This window comes from Eretmochelys imbricata, chromosome 11 (assembly GCF_965152235.1).
Source record: "Eretmochelys imbricata isolate rEreImb1 chromosome 11, rEreImb1.hap1, whole genome shotgun sequence".
Taxonomy (NCBI): domain Eukaryota; kingdom Metazoa; phylum Chordata; order Testudines; family Cheloniidae; genus Eretmochelys; species Eretmochelys imbricata.
Window position 1 is genome coordinate 2,696,601 of NC_135582.1, and position 17,773 is coordinate 2,714,373.

The 17,773-nt window shown below is 57.0% G+C and overlaps 1 protein-coding gene across 1 annotated transcript; it reads left to right on the forward strand.

Moving 5' to 3' along the window:
* The first annotated feature begins 940 nt into the window (after positions 1 to 940).
* On the forward strand, positions 941 to 8,991 carry CATIP (ciliogenesis associated TTC17 interacting protein). Its single transcript, XM_077830594.1, is given in 10 exon segments — positions 941 to 989; positions 992 to 1,060; positions 2,222 to 2,422; positions 3,432 to 3,487; positions 4,339 to 4,425; positions 5,133 to 5,300; positions 6,295 to 6,419; positions 7,422 to 7,498; positions 8,208 to 8,296; positions 8,779 to 8,991. Coding segments are annotated over 10 exon segments (1,134 nt in total).
* Positions 8,992 to 17,773: the final 8,782 nt, after the last annotated feature.

A 17,773-nucleotide genomic window follows, 5' to 3' on the forward strand; every position in this document is an offset into this window, starting at 1 on the left:
CTTCACAGAAATCTGTGTTAGCAAATGTTTCTTGCTAGCCTACCTGTCCCTTTGCTCTGCCCCATCCCAATCGATTTACAATCACCGTGAAGATAATAAGGTGATAAGTAATAGCATGGATTTGTCAAGAACAAATTGCATCAAACCAACCTGAGAGCTTTCGTTGACAGGGTAACAAGCCTTGTGGATGGGGGGGAAGCGGTACACATGGTATATCTCGACTTTAGTAAGGCTGACCTTCTCATAAACAAACTAGGGAAATACAACCTAGATGGAGCTACTTTAAGGTAGGTGCATAACTGGTTGGAAAACCGTTCCCAGAGAGTAGTTATCAGAGGTTCACAGTCAAGCTGGAAGGGCATAACGAGTGGGGTCCCGCAGGGATCAGTTCTGGGTCCAATTCTGTTCAACATCTTCATAAATGATTTAGCTAATGGCACAGAGAGTACACTTGGATAGTTTGAGGACCATACCAAGCTGGGAGGGGTTGCAAGTGCTTTGGAGGATAGGATTAAAATTCAAAATGATCTGGACAAACTAGAGAAATGGTCTGAAGTCAATAGGATGATACTCAATAAGGAAAAATGCAAAGTCCTCCACTCAGGAAGGGACAAGGAGTTGCACGCATACAAAATGGGAAATGACTGCCTAGGGATCTGGGGGTCCTGGTGGATCACAAGCTAAACATGAGTCAACAGTGTCAAACTGCTGCAAAAAAGGCCAACATCCTTCTGGGCTCTATTAGCAGGAGTGTTGTAAGCAAGACACGAGCACTAATTCTTCCGCTCTCCTCCGCGCTGATCAGGCCTCAACTGGAGCCTTGTGTCCAGTTCTGGGCGCCACATTCAGGAAAGATGTGGACAAACTGGAGAAAGTCCAGAGAAGAAGGACAAAATGATTAAAGATCTAGAACAGTGGGCTCCAAACTGGGGTGCACGAGATGATCCCGGGGGGTGCGTGGCAGCAGGAGCACCGGCGGATGGCACTCCGCCGTTTTTCTCCCTTCGGCGGCAGCTCTGCACGTCCATGGCTGGGGTTCCCCTCCGGCGGCCCGCCTGCGGTAAATCTCCATTCTTCACCCCGAGGATGCGTGAGCCAAAAAGTTTGGAGACCACGGGTCTAGAAAACATGAGCTATGAAGGAAGATTGAAAACATTGGGTTTGTTTAGTCTGGAGAAGAGAAGACTGAGAGGGGACAGAAGAGTTTTCAAGTACATAAAAGGTTGTTAGAATGAGAGAGAAAACTTGTTCTCCTTAACCTCTGAGGACAGGACAAGAAGCAATGGGCTTAAATTGCAGCCAGGGCGGTTTCGGTTGAAGGAAAAACTTCCCAACTCTCAGGGGAGTGCAGCACTGGAACAAATTGCCCAGGGAGGTTGTGGAATCTCTGTCGTTGGAGGATTTTAAGAACAGGTTAGATACACACCTGTCAGGGATAGTCCTGCCATGAGTGCCGTGGACTGGACTAGACCTCTTGAGGTCCCGTCCAGTCCAGTCCTACATTTCTATGATTCTGTGATCATTCTGACTGCGGTACTGCCTTCCCCTTGGAGTATGTCAGAGAATCCATCTCACCCCCTGGCATTTACATCCTTGAGATATTTGCCATCCCTTCCCCATAACCCCTTGGCCAAGTGAGACAGAGCTTGTTAAATCTCTCCCCCTGGCTTGATCCCTCCAGCCCGCTGATCAGCCCCTCTCACTCTTTTCTGAACTCCCTTTCATGTGTTTACTGAGGAACCCACAACAAACACACTGTTGTCAATGTGGGTGCACGGGAAAGACTTCCGTCTCCATGGCGTGCTTAGGAGATGGGTGGTCTTGTGACTAACAGACAGGACTGAGAATCAGGACTCCTGGGTTCTCTTCCTGGCTCTTGCGAGGAGCAGGGTCTAGTGGTCAGAGCAGGCACTGGGATTCAGACCCTCTGCTCTACCGCAGCCTTCCTGTGTGACTTTAGGGCAAGTCCCTGCCTCCTGCTGTGCCTCAGTTTCCCCATGTGTTACATAGCACCGTAACACCGACCCTGCCTTGTGGGTCTCTGAGGCTTTACTAATGGATGTTTGAGACCCTTGGTCAGGCAGAAGGAGGGAGGAGTAGGGTTGACTTTTTGGCGGGGGGGGGCATCTAGCCATACTGGGGGCTTTGGGAGGAATGGATGGAGCCCCTGGAGGTCTGGGTGTGGCAGTGACCTGGGCTGTCGTCGTGTCCTGTCTCCCAGGCGCGGAGGAGTTGAGCCCCTGTCTCTTCGCGGAGTCGCTGGTCATGGTCTCGGAGAGCGGCCAGCCGCTTGGGCAGTTCTCAGTTTCGGTGCAGCTGGCCTGCTACAAGGAGCAGGGCGGGCAGGAAGAGGACTGCTTTCTGGTCCGCGCCGCCAGCCAGAGCACCGTCAACGAAGTGCCCTGCGGCTCCTCCATCATGGGTAGGCCTAGGAGGTGCCGCTGAGCCGGTGTCCGCAAGAGGGAGCGGGCTGGGGCAGGGAGACACCCGCTAATGAGATGCCAGATGGGCCCCGATTTCTTTCCCTTCCTCCCCAGCCCCCCTTGCTCTGGTGAGGTCCCCCATCCCAATCCTCTCAGCCCCACGTGCCGAGACGAGATGCAAGTGCTGCCCAGCCTTGGCCCATTAGTACCTGCGATCTGGCTCCGGCAAAAGGCAGGAGTGGCCGTAAGCGCCCATGGGGGGCAGGAGAGGGGGGGTCGCTCCTGGGGATCGCTGTCAGCCTCAACACCTCCAGGCCTGACCCTTGCCAGCTGGCCCACGCCTCCTTCCAGCGCTGCGGCCTGGGGCCCTGCACCCGCAGCCGGTGCCCCGCAGATCACCAGGCGACAGGCGTCGCTCACGAGCGAGATGAGGTCTTGCACCTGCCAGCACTCCCAGCCCCTGCCCGCCTGTGGCCAGGGGACTGGGGGACCCCGCCCTTGCCCCCTCCAGCATGGCGCATGCAACCATTAGGACATCCCAGGAAACTCCCTCCATTGGCCGCCGAGAAGGAACAAGGATTTTTCCACTGTTCCCAGGAGTGAAAATGGGCCGGTCCGTGGCATGGAGATCCGGACACGCGGTTCTGGGCCTGAATGTAATTGGCTTCTACCAGTGCTGCTGAAGGTGCCGAGAGGCAACGGCGCAAACAGGTCCACCGCCAGCTGGAGCACGTGGATAAATAGTCCCACCCTGGTGGTCCTGTTGTTCTAGCAGGGACAGCTCTCCGCTGGGATCCGCCCTGGGGCACCCATGGGCAGGGGCTGGGCAGTGGCAGGCAGACGGGGCGCCGGGACTCCCTGAAATACTGGGCAAGCCCTGGGCTCCCGGTACATTTCCAAGGCGCCTGCAGTCAAGGCCGGAGGGACCAGGCCGGGCCAGCAGGCGGGATGGTGGGGAACTCTGGCGATGATCTGGGCCGAGCGTAGTTTTTGTTTCCTCTCCATCAGCTTATATATCAAAGCGGCTGGAAACCCTGGAGCAGCATCAGCATGAATACGTGAAGGTAACTGCCCGGTCGCCGGCAGAGGGCAAGATAAACCCGCTGTTATCTGGCTCCTTCGCAGCCTTGCCTTCCCCGAGGTAGATCTCCGGAGAGGTCCCTGGCCCCCTCAGCTGTCCTCGCTGGGCTGGAAGCACTGTCTTGGGACTTACCCAGCGAGTCGGGGTTCAGCTGGAATTAGAACCTGGATCCTTCCTGCTCCTCGCCCCGGTGCTCCAACCACCGGCGGGGGGTGTTTCTCTCTCCCTCTTCTTTATGGGGTAGGTGGCTCCGTGCCCCTCCAGGAGTCACTGGGCCCTGCGGCAAGCGTCCTGACTCAGGGCAGAATCGCAGCGTTCACAGTGGTTCCTGCGCTGCGGATGATTGGCAGGAGAGACAGCTGGGCCGCTGCTGTTCTGGGTCAGATCGCCGGTCCATCCTGCCCCCAGACACCCTGGATTTGGCCATCGCCCCAGCTTCTCTGCCAGCACCCCTCCTGGATCAAACCATTGGTCTCCATGGCCTGGCACCATGCCTTGGGCAATGGCCAATACCTGTGTCTTCAGAAGGTGGAACCTACCATGATGCACCGGGCCAGTCATAAAGTGCTGCCCATGGAAACATCCTTCCTGATCCCTGCAGCACTGAAGCATGAGGGTTGGTTCCCTTCTCGCTGGGTGTCTGAGTGGGGAACAAGCAGGTGAGCCACTCTGGATCCAGGCTTTATTGAAACAATGAGATGAGACCCCAGGAGGCTGGATTGTCCCCAGAGGGGATATGCCCCCAACACCTCTGGCCATAGCAGCCTACACCCTGCCAGGTCCTGCACCCCTGCCCTGCATGCCTCGATTTGCTGTATTTGCTCCCTCTTTCAGTTCAGAGCCCACCCCCTGGACAGAAAGACCCACGTAGTGAAGCGCGGAGGCAGGCTGGTTGTCACGAAAATCATTGAGGAAGGAGAGGTGAGGGGGGGGATTGTGTCTGCAGGGATTTGAAAGCCTGGCTGGCCCCCTGCAGAGCGCTGGGGTGGGGAGCTCCTTATAGGGCTTCCCTCCCCATCCCACACACCCGTTTGTCCTGAAAAATGCTCTCAGCCCTGCTAAGCCTGTTCCACGGGCTGCGGCTGTCCCATGGCCAAACAGCAGGGGGCGCCGTCGCCTGCCCCCGTCTCTGGCTCCCACTGCTGGTGCTGGCGGAGATGGGGGGCAGAGGTGGGGGGCAGGTCTGGCTGCGCTAACAGGGCAGCCTCAGGGTCTTGCGGGGGGTGCCCTGAGTCAGCAGTCGGGGGCGGGTTCATGGCCCCCAGCCTCGGAGTGTGGGTGGCAAGGGGCTCACTAGGGGCGCAGGTTTCTGTGGGGAGAAATAGGGGGCAAACCCCAAAGCACAGGGCCCTGATCGTCCTAGGGCTCCCTGCCTGGGGTTCCTTAGCAGGAGGGGGCCCCACCTCCCAGCAGCAGCTCAGCGTGTGTCACGAGCAGGGCCAGCCTGGGGTCTCGGGAGCTGAGCTCCCCCCCCGCCCCGGGGGCCCGTGGTTGCCAGTGAATTTCTTCCTCCCTCTTGTTCTGGGGGTGCAGGCTGGTTGCAGAGCCAGCCTGGGATGCTGGGTCCTGGGGATCCCACGTGCCAGGCTGGGTCCCCATCAGTCCCCTTCCCCCCCATCTCTCTGCAGCATGAGGCCCAGACCCAGAGCTTCTCCTACAACTGCGCCTCCCTGCATGGCCTCGTCTTGGAAGCTGCCAACTTGCTGGTGCTGCGGGTGCTGGCCAAGCGCAGGGCCGTGCCCCAGGATACCTTCCTGGCCTTCGACACCGAGGCCCACGTCTGCACCTCCGCCTACGTGAGTGCTGCTGAAGCTGCCCTCCGCCCGGGCACGGCTGCACCCGAAAGCGTCTGCCCCAGGCGGGCGGTCACCCCACCCTGAGGGCAGGGACTAGGGGATCCTGTACCCTGATGGGGAAGGGGCTCCTAGACAGTGGGGTGCAGGGTGGATGGGAGGGTTTAGGGAGATCCACTGGGGAGGGGGCCTGGGTGTGGGAGGAGAATTGGGGGTCGTGGTGGGTAATCAGCAGAAGACAAGCTCCCAGTATGACCCTGTGGCCTAAAGGGCTAACGCGATCCTGGGCCGTAGAAACGGGAGTCCTGAGGAGGAGCAGAGATGTTCTCTCACCTCTGGACTGGGCTCTGGTGCGGCCGCTGCTGGAATCCTGTGTCCAGCTCTGGTGGCCACCGTTCAGGCAGGCTGGGGATAAATTGGAGAGGGGGCAGAGAAGACCCACAAGAAGGATGAAAGGGTTAGAGAACCTGCCTTGTGGTGACGGACTGAAGGAGCCCCAGCCGTTTAGCTTAAGGAAGAGAAGGTTAAGGGGTGACATGAGCGCAGTCTGTAAGTATGTACGTGGGGAACCCGTATTTAATAATGGGCACTTTGGGCTGGCAGAGCCAGGTCAAGACGATCCAATGGCAGGAAGTTGACGCCAGATACGTTCAGACTGGCAACGAGGCCTCCGTTTGTAGCGGTGAGAGGAATTCACACTGGAGCAATTTCCCAGCCATCGTGGTGGATAATCCGTCACCGACAATTTCTGAATCAAGAGGGGCCTGCCCAGGAATAAAGATTTGTCCGCTTTTGGAGGGGCACTTTCTGCGTCCCCCGCAGCCAGAGGAGCTGGTCTTGGAATCTATGAATCTGTGACCTCCCTCCATGCCCTCCCCCATATCTCCTGGCCTATAGCAGCTGAGGGGTGGGGCGGCTGGGGGGACCACTATCCAGCCTGAAGGCTAAAAGGGCTTGTCCTGCTCCCTGCTTCTCTCACCCATCTCTCCCTCTGCAGACTGCCATGGGCTTCCAGAAGCAGCTGGTGGGCATGACGGAGGTGGAGGTGTTTGGGATTGAGAGGGCCGTGTGCCCGGACGAGGGCATCCCCATGACCTGGCAGTTCTACTTCCTCTCCGACGGGTAGGAGAACCCAGCGGCCCGTCACCCGCCCGAGCCCTGCTCGGCTCTCGCGCTCCCGGGGCCGCTCCTTAGCTCTCGCTCTGTGCGGGCAGTACCTGGCCCGTCCGCCTCTGCCCTCCCTGGGGCCTGGGAACAGCCTGCCTGTGTCCCTCGAATGCTCGGCCACCCTGGCACCTCCTTCCCAGGGGCTCAGCGGGGGGAGCCTTGCTCCAGGGGTTTCCAGAGGTTGGGATTGCTTCCTGCCACTTATCTCCCAGGGCAACGGGGTCAGATTTAGTCTATGGGGGCGGGTGGGGGGCTCCAGATCCTGTCCTGCAGCTCCTGAGCCAGTCACCCGCTTTGTTTCTAAAAGGACATTTGTTATTAAACATCCCTGGATCCACACTAGGGGCAGTGCAGTTCCCTGGGCCTCTCGCCCCACTCCCGCTGCCAGCTCCCCTGCAGCCTTTCCGGGCCTGTGCAGATGACAGCGGGGATTCAAAGCCGGGGCCTTCTCGCCCCGCAGCAGGAGGGGAAGCTCCGTTCGCTATGGGGCTGCCATCGGCCGTGGGAGCCTGCCCAGTAGAGGGCAGCGCGAGCCCATCCCTCCCTTGCCTGCTCTGATGGCCCAGGAAGGGTCACGCCAGGAGAGCGCCCCTGCCATGCTGCCGAGCCGGAGGGCACCCCGTGCTGTGCAAGGCGTCCTGGCGCTTCCTCCCCGTCCATCGGCACGGAGGGCTGACAGCGGCACAGCGGGGAGCCAGCCACACTCGGCCCCTTGGCCGGGGAGGCGACCCCCCGGCAGAGAAACGTCTAGCCGCCCAACCCCAGCTACCCCCGGAGCGGTGGTGCCCGTCCGCGTCCAGGCACGTACGAGGGAATAACGAATCCACGGCACCCGTCTCTGCGCCAGGCACGGGGGCTCCCAGGTCCCCGCGGCAGGTGGGCCCACAGCCAGGCCTGGGGAGGTGGAAGGTAACAGTGTAGGGCCAGGTCCTTCACCCGCTCCTCTCCATCACCCAGACATTTGGCCCGTCGTGTCCAGGTTGGGTCCCCGGCCACCATGCTGCTCCAGCAGCTGCCCGTTCTCATCGATGTAGGTAAGGAGCCTAGAGGGGGTCCGGAGGTGGGGGTAGCGTCATGGGCTGGGGAAGGGGGTCCGATGGTACAAAGGGTACCCGGGTCTGTGCCGGAGCTCTCTGAAACGAGACTCCTTCTGATCTGGTTCCAGGAGCGGCTAGTCCCTCCCCAGGCTGCGGACGCGCTGTCAGAGTGGGCGTGCGGGGGGTCACGGAGGGTTGGACACACGCGTGTCCCCACGGTGTTGGGAATTGCAGACCGTCACCCTCTTCTGCTGCCGCTGACCCAGGCACCAGTGGAACGGCCTAGTGGCAGCACTAAGAGAGCTGGCCAGCATGCGTCCCCGCTGCCCTCTGTGGCGTTGAATTGGAACCACCCTGCTGTGTGTCAGAGGCCCCATACTGCTGACAGCTAATGGGGACTCCTTGAGCTCACGTCTTGGAGCAGGAGGCTCTGAGGCCCAGACCCTCAAAGGTAGATAGGCTGCTTACGCCCACTGATTTCAATGGAGATCTGGGCCTGAGCTCTTTTCCTGCTGCTACCGTGAGATGGCGCAGGATGTGCGGAATAACGGTGAAGCTGGGGTGGCCCATGGGATTGGTACAACGGACAGAGCCGGGTTAGCCCCTCCGGGTGCTGCTGGGCACAAGAGACACGCTGGGCTCCCGCCCTAAACCCGTTTTCTGAATCCCGTGTTGTGAGACCTGCTCGCTCTCCCCACTCTCCCAGATGAAGCGGAGCCCCGGCCTGTCTTCGAGAAGAAGTCCCTGGACTGGGAGGAAGACGTGCAGCTTTATTCCCAGTTCCTGGACAGGAAGGTGAGTTGGGGGAGCGCGGGGCTGTTCTGAGGTCGGACCAGCCGCCCCCAGGCTGCAGCTCCCGGCATGTGGGGGGAGGCCGAGGGGATGTCACTGGTCCAGCCTGCAATGGAGATGCTTGAACGGCGGGACCTGAGAGTGCTGCAGCATGGGAGAGGGAAGAGCGGGGGACAGTGGGGGGAAGCAGGGGTCAAAGCAGAACCAGGCTGGGTGAGGGCGCCGCGGAGGGTTTGCCCCAGCACCGGGAGCTTTGGAGGGGCGGCCGGAGGCTGGATTGCACGTCTCGTCTCCCGGCCCTACCGTCGGCTCACTGTGTGGGCGGCTGCCTGCCAGTTCTGGAGCCGGGCGCAGGACGCCAGGCCTGCCTGATCGCCGGTCTGCCTGGAGATTGTGGCTTCCCTCCCTGCCCCCCCGCCCCCCACGCGTTACCCCGAAGCCGCCGGCGCGAGGCTGATGGAGGCGGGGCCTCTTTCCCCTTGCAGGAGGAGCTGCAGGCCGGCCACGCCTCCTACGCCCGGCGCCACCCGGAGCTGCGGGCCCTGCTGGCCGACTTCCTGCAGGTCCTGCTGCTGCGCAAGCCCGACGACGTCCTCACCTTCGCCGCCGAGTTCTTCGCCCCGTTCGCCACCCAGCGCCCGCCGGGCAGCGCCTTCCAGGCCTCTGACAAGCCCAGCCCCTTCCGCGGCCGCGTGTGAAGGGCCGGCTGCCTCTGGGCATTAAACCGGCGGGTAGCAGCTTCCAAGCATTGAGCTCTGTTCATTAAACCCGGGGCGGAAAAGGAGTCAGGGTGGGGCTGGGGGAGTCACTGCCAATGGGGCTGGGGAGTCCTCCGGTCGATTACATGGGAGGGGCGTAACCCCCAGACCCTCTGGCCTTGGACCACGGTGTCACGAGGCTGGTTCTGGCGGGACCCAACGGAGAGTGCCAAGTCAGGACAAATTGCTTCAAGCAGGGCAGTTATAGCCCAGGGCTGGGGTTTCTGTGCCCACCAAGGCAAACCAAACCAGCCAGACAGAGAAGACTTCGGTTTTACCCCCCTGGCTAACCACAAGTCACACCAGCAATTCCCTCAGACACCCCAGTTTCCCAGTATCCCCACCAGTGCCATTCATTATGGGGACAGATGGTTATGAAAACCAATACCCCAGTAAAAGAACAAAGGTTCCCTCGATCCCAAAGGTCCAAGCCCCAGACCCAGGTCAATGTACAAGTCAGATCTTACCCACAAATCACGCTGTTGCCCATCCTTTAGCATCTAAAATCTAAAGGTTTATTCATAAAAGGAAAAGATACAGACGGGAGCTAGAATTGGTGAAATGGAATCAGTGACATCCAGTGATGGCCAAGTCCTTGGTTCAGGCTTGCAGCAGGGATGGAATAAACGGCAGGTTCAAATCCAGTCTCTGGAGAACATCCCCAGCTGGGATGGGTCCTTCACTCCTTGGTTCAAAGCGTCAGTGTAGCCAAGCCCCTCCAGAGGTCAGAAGCAGGACTGAAGACAAGATGGAGGAGCTGCAGCAGCTTTGTATAGTCTCTTGCCGTGTGGTCTCTTTCTGTGTCCCAAGGACAAGCTGCCCATCCCATGGCCTGGAAACACCTCAGAGTCCTGTCCCTAGGCAGGTCCCTGCACACCTGGCTGAGTCCCCAGGCGTGTCTGCCTTCTCTCAGTGGGTCAGTTGTGTCGCTGATGGTCCTTAATGGGCCACCCAGCCGGCTAGGCAGAGCTGACACCAGCTTGTCTGGGGTGTCCCCCAGAAGCAGAGCATAGGTTTGAAATACAGACAGTGCAGAGCCAATATTCATAACTTCAACTACAAAAATGATACACACACACAGACAGCATCATCCTAACCAGCAAACCATCACCTCCTCTTAGACACCTCATTTGACCCCCTTTATACAAGATTTGGTGCCACTACAGAACCTTGGTTGCAACAATGATCTATACGGTCCCAGTTCAAGTCAATAACGTGACACACGGTCTGCCACGTTCGGACTAAGCTGCCGTGATGGGGAGAACTTGCAACAGCGCTGCTATGCCCCGGCCCCTTGGCTAACGGGAGCCCGTTGGGCGTATCCACACCCAGCACTGCCTCTGGTCATTGCAGCACCGGTGCACGGGGGTAGCAGTCCGCCAGGCCCCCAAAGCAGGGGTTGGTGGGTGCAGTGCTCCCCAGCGGGGCCGCGCCCCAGGCTGGTTACAGAGGTGAGCTGGATACATGAGGGGAGTTTGGTAACATGTAAAAGAACAGATGAAATTAAACGCCCAGTATTCATCCATTGGAACGAGACAGGCCCTGAGATCGGCAGGCTGGCCTGTCCCCTCGCCCCTGGCTTTATGACACACGGCCAGGCTGGGCGGGAAACCACAGGTCAGCAGTGCTGTGCAATTTTAGGCAGGGGCAGCTGGGTCCTTTCTCTTGACTGGCCACCAGCCTGCAGGAGTCAGGTGGAGATGGGAGCCAGAGGTCTCTGACTCCAGCTGCGTGGGCGGGTTAGGAGCCTGGTGTTGACTCAGCCCAGAAAGATCAGGAAATTGACCTTTCCTCTTGTAATGCAGGGACGGCTGCTGCCTTTGACACGAGCTTGGGCTGCCCAAACTTCTGCCCCTGCAGGGTTTTGCAGGACACAGAATTGCAGGTGCAGAAGTCTACCCAGGCCTGGCCCCTTTTGGTCCTCAATCCCCCTCCCCCTTCCCAGGGTCTGAGACAGGGTGAGGATAAGGGGGCTGCGAGCCTGTAAGTGTCCCCCCTTCCCCTGCCCGCACCGTCACCACCGCCTGAGGAAGGCCAAGAGCCCGTCTCATAAAACCCGTCCCTTCCAGCCCAGCTCTCAAGCCACTGGAACAAAGGTAAGTTGTATTCTCCCCATGGGATGGGGGGAAACTAAGGCACAGAGCGATTCTGACCTGTCCTGCGTCACCCTGCAAGTCTGTGGCAGAGGGTGCAATAGAAGCCAGGCCTCCTGACTCCCAGCCCAGACCCTGAATCACATCCCTCCCCCACAGAGCTAGAAACAGACCCCTGGAGCTGAGAGTCCCGCCTCCTCTGCTCTAACCTCTAGACCGTGCTGCTGTTGCAATGCCAGTGGGGCTCTCATGGGCTGGAGCAGAGGACAGACCTCCTATCTGTGTACAGGGAGGACAGAGCAATGGGCTGGGTCTAGCCCACTGTCCCTGTTTGGCCTTGGCTTTCCATGCCTGGAGGGTGATTCACCAGTGCCGGACAGGAACCCAGCTTCCCCGGGGCGAGCAGCTCCTGGTTACTGCAAAATGTTGCAATCACAGACTTCCCCACAGAGCTCACGCAGCTGGGGGGAGGCTGGGCTGGTGATTCCCAGCAGAAGACACCCCCCCTGCCCTGTACAAGCTTGCTCAGGGCGCCTTTACAACACCCCAGCAGGATTAACGCAGCCCTGGTGTCCCTGATCCCTGCAAACCCTGGGGCTGTGGGAGATGCTGCCGGGTGGGGTGCGTGGAGGGGCGCTGCACCAGAAGCAGCTGCTGGAGCTGGCGGCTGCAGGGGGACAAGCATGCTCAGGAGCAGCTCTGCCTCTCCACGCTGGCACTGGGCAGCCAGCCTGGGGGGCGCCCCTTTGGAGGGGTGTAGCACTGCACTCAGCAGGAAGGTCCGTCCTCCCCCCCTCCCCACAGTTGTGACCCTGCATGGAGGCAGCCCCACCCCCCCAGCAGATCCTGAATGATCCCTCCTGCAGGCTGTGTAGTGGAGGGGGGGGAGAAATTCAGCACATTTCTCCTCCCCCCACCTCCCGTTCCCCTCCCATCTCTGCAGCCCCCAAGCTCTCAAGCCGTTCAAGGCTGGGTGGGAGGGGGGTGTTTTTGGCTGAGGCCTGGCGCCGGGATTCCCTGCCCCAGCCCCGGCACAGGGCGATGGGTGAGGTGAGTCGGTGTGTGTTTCATACCCTCCATAAGCCCCCACGTCCCGCGAGTCAGCCAGAGGCAGCAGGTCACCGGGGCTGAAATCCTGCCTTGTTCTGACGACGGTGCAATCCAGGGAAGGGCGGGGGGGAGGGGGGCACAGAGCCAGTGATTAGCAGCTCAGAGTCCTGACAAGGGGGACACAGTTAGGCAGGAAACTGGCCCTCGCCCCCATGTCATGCTGCCTCTTTCACTGCTGGGGGCAGGAGCGGGGGAACAGATGGGGGGCCCAGGCGGCTAGATCCAGTGAGCAATAGCAACAGCGGCTGTAAAGACCTGATCCGGAAGGGTGCCAAGTGCCCGCCGGTGTCCGCACGTCTCAGGGCCAGGGCCAGGCCCCGGGTGAGGCCCCATAGCCGCTGACGGACTCTGCAGCGCCTTTCCTGACTGCTCACCCAGGCCAGGATACAGGGAGACACTTCGGCCTGGTCTGCACTACGAAGTTAGGTCGACGTAAGGCAGCCGACGTCAGCCTCACCCTGTCAGTGTCTACACTGCAACGTCGCGCCTGCCAGCGTAAGTCACCCGCAACATCGACTTCAAAACTCCACCCCCGTGAGAGGCGCCGTGCTTAGGTCAATGTGGTTTGGGCGATGTGGTGTCGGTAGACACCGTGACTTACATCGCCTGTTGGTTGTCAGCCCAGTGTGGGGCTCACAGCTGGGGCACCCCCACCCCCTGACAGCCTGAGCTGTCAGCCTGGTGCAGGGCTCACAGCTGATGACCCTGCCACGTGCCTCAGTTTCCCCACCTGTAGATCAGGGATAATCGCAATGCCCCACTTCAGTGGGTGGACACGCTCCTGGTGAGGACACGCCCCGCCAGCAGAAAGCAGAGTGTGCATGCGAACCCCTGCTTTAATGACAACATTGGCTGTACGTCGACTTAAGTTGACTCAATTCAAGGCTTTACCGGTGAAGTGGGCAGTGCAGGCCGGGGAAGTAGAGCGCCTGAGGGCATCACAGGGTCGGGCTGAACCCAGCCGCTCCGGGAAAGGCTCCCCTTTCCAGTCATCACAGCTGCAGTCTGTCACCGCTCCAAGGCTCTGCACCGGCTGCTCGCACCTGCGGCTCAGCCCTCGGCGGCTCCTTTGCTTGGCGGTCTTTCAGCACCTTCACATTTCTTCTGCTCGAGCAATCCTGACTGGCCAAACCCCCAACGCTGCCTCGCCCCCGTCACCGCCAGTCCCCACCCTGCCCTGCACCGGTGCAGCCCCTCCCTTCCGTCCTTTGGAGCTGGTCCTTGCCGGTTTGGGTTAGTCGGCAAAGCCTTGTGCACCCAGCCCAGGTGCCGTGTCTCGCGAAGCGTGCGAGTTCCTTCACCAGACACCCCGGTGGGCCCCACAAAGCAGGGGACTCCGCCGGGGCCAGCGCCTCACCTTCCGTTCCACTGCAATAATTCTGCGTCTTCACGTCACAAATAGAGTGACCGGCACCGCACCTCCCTTTGCATCAAAGGCAGTGACCGCAGAAAGGCCCCGACGCAGCTCTGAGAATAGGAGCTGGAGTGAGAGACTTGGCAAAAATTGCGATCGAGTCGGTACAAGCCTATGGTCCAACATGCAGGGGCAGGCTGTGGTCCCGAGCACTTACCCCAAATGTGGGGAGATCTTTAACACTGCAATCAACGGGGAAGTGAGCAGGGTCAGGTGGGAAATTTGACGCCGGGCCAGACCTTTGCCCTCCTGGACAGGGCTGCCCAGGGGTATCCCTGTGCAGGACTGGGGCCTCGTCCGTGCTGTTGGATCGAAGCGCTTGCCCTGATGTGTCTATATCGTGCTTGTATTTCAGAATGAAAAAATTAGCAGAAGCCCTGCTCCCTGCCTGCTGTCACAGGTGACACTGAGAGGCCCCTTGTGCTTTGTTTGTTTGTCAGCAGCATCTACAATCGCCCACCATGGGGCAGCACCCCACTGGGCTGGGCGTTTTCAGGGCAGAAATCTTTCTCCGTAAACTCAGGCCTGGTCTATGGTTCAAATGTAAAAGCGGCAAAGACGCTTCTAGACTAACAGACGTAGTGGAGCATGAGCTTTCGCGGGTGACTACACACGTCGCTGGATGCATGGAGTGGAAATTCCCAGAGGCAGGTATAAATATGCAGGCAAGAATCAGGCTCGGGATAACGAAGTTACTGCGATATTGCCACTCCTAATATCTGATCTGTGTCCATTTATCCTCTTAGGTAGGGACTGTCCAGTTTGGCCGATGTACACGGCAGAGGGGCTGGCCCATTGCTGGCACATGATGGCGTAGATCACATTGGTGGACGCGCAGGTGAATGAGCCGGTGACGGTGTGGCTAATCTGGTTAGGTCCTGGGATGGTGTCGCAGGTGTAGATATGTGGGCAGAGTTGGCATCGAGGTTTGTTGCATGGATTGGTTCCTGGGTTAGAGTTACTATGGTGCGGTGTGTTGTTGCTGGTGAGAATATGCTTCAGGTTGGCGGGTTGTCGTAGGCGAGGACTGGCCTGCCTCCGAAGGCCTGTGAAGGTGAGGGATCATTGTCCAGGATGGGTTGTAGATCACTGATGATGATGCGTTGGAGAGGTTTTAGCTGAGGTCTGTACGTGAGGGCCAGTGGAGTTCTGTTGGTTTCTTTCTTGGGCTTGTCTCACAGCAGGAGGTTTCTGGGTACACGTCTGGCTCTGTTGATCTGTTTCCTGTTCAAATGTAGGTTGACAAGACCCAGGGGTGTTCAAAATCCACCCCCACTGCATGACGCAGCTCTGCTGACCTAACCCCAGGCATGCAGACAGCTGGGTCGATGGCAGAATGCGCCTGTCAACCTCGCTGCTGTCGCTCAGGGAGGTGCAGGCTGTGTCTACACTATGGGGTTATGCCGGCCTAGCCACGGCACTGTAGCTGTGCCAGTGTAGTGTAGACGTGGCCTCATTTCAAAGCAGAAATCTTGATGTTTCTGAAGCTCACATTCAAGCAGTTTGCGAACTGGTCAAGTCTAAAAGCCCTGGGGGTTTCTTCCCCTTTTATATATTTATTTTGTGTGTATGTGGGGGAGGGCGAAAGTAAGCTACAAACATGTTCATGTAACATTACTGTTATGCATTAAACCAGACACAAATCAGGACATTAAAGACACATAAAGGACACATAACCTTAACTCTGCCCCCAGTCACATCTGCTTTACAATACTGTACAGTCCTTGCTAAGGAAATCACACGCTATTTCTCAGATAATATAATTCTTCCTTTCCCCTAATAACTCTAGGGCAGAAACCTGTGATCGTGTGATTAAGGACTATTTGGTGATGTGTATGCACAAGGGGAGAAGAGTTCAGGTGATGTCTTCAACCTTTGCTGTCTCATCTCGTGATTTCTGGCACATTTAGAGCTGTAATTGAAACAGATGAAAATGGTCGTGTGTGTGTTTCTGTCTCCCTGCTGCCCCGGATGAGCCCTGTTCAGTGTGTGTCTTTTTCACAATGGAAATTGGTAAGTAGCATACGAACATATTCCTGTATGATCTGGAAAAGGGGGTTAACAGGTGACTGACGGGTTGGATCACAGAGACCCCCTTGGGACTGCCACCTGATGCGCTGAGATTACCTCTGAGCCTGTTTTCCCTGGCAGTTTGGGACTTCAGAACTCTGCCTTGGTGAGCCAGACATGCCAGCCTGCTGCAAACACAGACTCAGGTCTGAACCACGTCTGGGGGCTGCAGACTTAACTGAAAACAGTTTAAGAAGTGCTCCTGTCACTAGCACCCAGATACCCAGTTCCTAATGGGATCCAAACCCCAAATAAATCTGTTTTACTCTGTATAAAGCTTATACAGGGTAAACTCATAAATTGCTCACCCTGTGTAACACTGATAGAGAGATATACACAGCTGTTTGATCCCCCAGGAATTAATTACTCACTCTCGGTTAATTAATAAGCAAAAGTGATTTTATTAAATGTAAAAAGTAGGATTTAAGTGGTTTCAAGTAATAACAGACAAAACAAAGTAAATTACCAAGCAACACACAAGTCTAAGCCTAATATAGTAGGAAACTAAATGCAGGTAAATCTCACCCTCAGTGATGTTCCAATAAGCTTTTTTCACAGACTAGACTCCTTTCTAGTCTGGGCCCAATTCTTTCCCCTGGTACAGTCCTTGTTCCAGCTCAGGTGGTAGCTAGGGGATTTCTCATGATGGCCTCCCCCTTTGTTCTGTTCCACCCACTTATATGGCTTTGGCACAAGGCAGGAATCTTTTGTCTCTCTGGGTCCCCACCCCTCCTTTTAAATGGAAAAGCACCAGGTTTAAGATGGATTCCAGTACCAGGTGACATGGTCACATGTCCTGTGGGATCCCCAGCCTTCATTCTTCCTGGCCTGACTCACAGGAAGGCTTGCAGGTAAACAGAGCCATTTACAGCCAATCGTCCTAGTTGATGGGAGCCATCAAGATTCTAAACCACCATTAATGACCCACACTTTGCATAACTACAGTAGGACCTCAGAGTTATATTTTATATGCCTAGTTTCAGATACAAGAATGATACATTCATATAGATAGGATGACCACACTCAGTAGATGACAAGCTTTGTAATGATACCTCACAAGAGACCTTTTGCATGAAGCATATTCCAGTTACACTAGATTCACACTCATTAGCATAAAGAAAAGGAGTACTTGTGGCACCTTAGAGACTAACCAGTTTATTTGAGCATGAGCTTTCGTGAGCTACAGCTCACTTGATGAAGTGAGCTGTAGCTCACGAAAGCTCATGCTCAAATAAACTGGTTAGTCTCTAAGGTGCCACAAGTACTCCTTTTCTTTTTGCGAATACAGACTAACACGGCTGTTACTCTGAAACCACTCATTAGCATATTTTCATGAAATCATATGGAGTGCAAGGTCGCAGTGACAAAGTTTGCAGATGATACAAAATTACTCAAGACAAGTTCAAAGCTGACTGAGACAAGTTACAAAGGGAAAACTAGGTGACTGGGCAAGAAAACGGCAGATGAAATTCTCTGTTGATAAATGCAAAGTAATGCACATTGGAAAGCATAATCCCAACTCTGCATATAAAATGATGGGGTCTAAATTAGCTGTTCCCACTCAAGACAGGGATCTTGGAGTCATCGTGGCTAGATCTGTGAACACATCTGCTCAATGTGCAGTCAAAACAGCGAACAGGATGTTGGGAATCATTAGCAAAGGGATAGAGAATAAAATAGAAAATATCATAATGCCACTCTCTAAATCCCTGGTACGCCCACACCTTGAATACTGAATGCTGCATGCAGTTCTGGTCACCCCATCTCAAAAAAGATATACATCCAAACTGGGAAAGGTGCAGAGAAGGGCAAACAAAATGATTAGGGGGATGGAACAGCTTCTGTATGAGGAGCAATTAAAGTCTGGGACATTCAGCTTGGAAAAGAGACGACTAAGAGGGGATATGAGAGCGGTCTATACAATCATGACTGATATGGAGAAAGTAAATAAGGAAGTGTCACTTAATCCTTCTCATAACACAAGAACTAGGGGCCACCAGATGAAATTAATAGGCAGCAGGTTTCAAAGGAACAA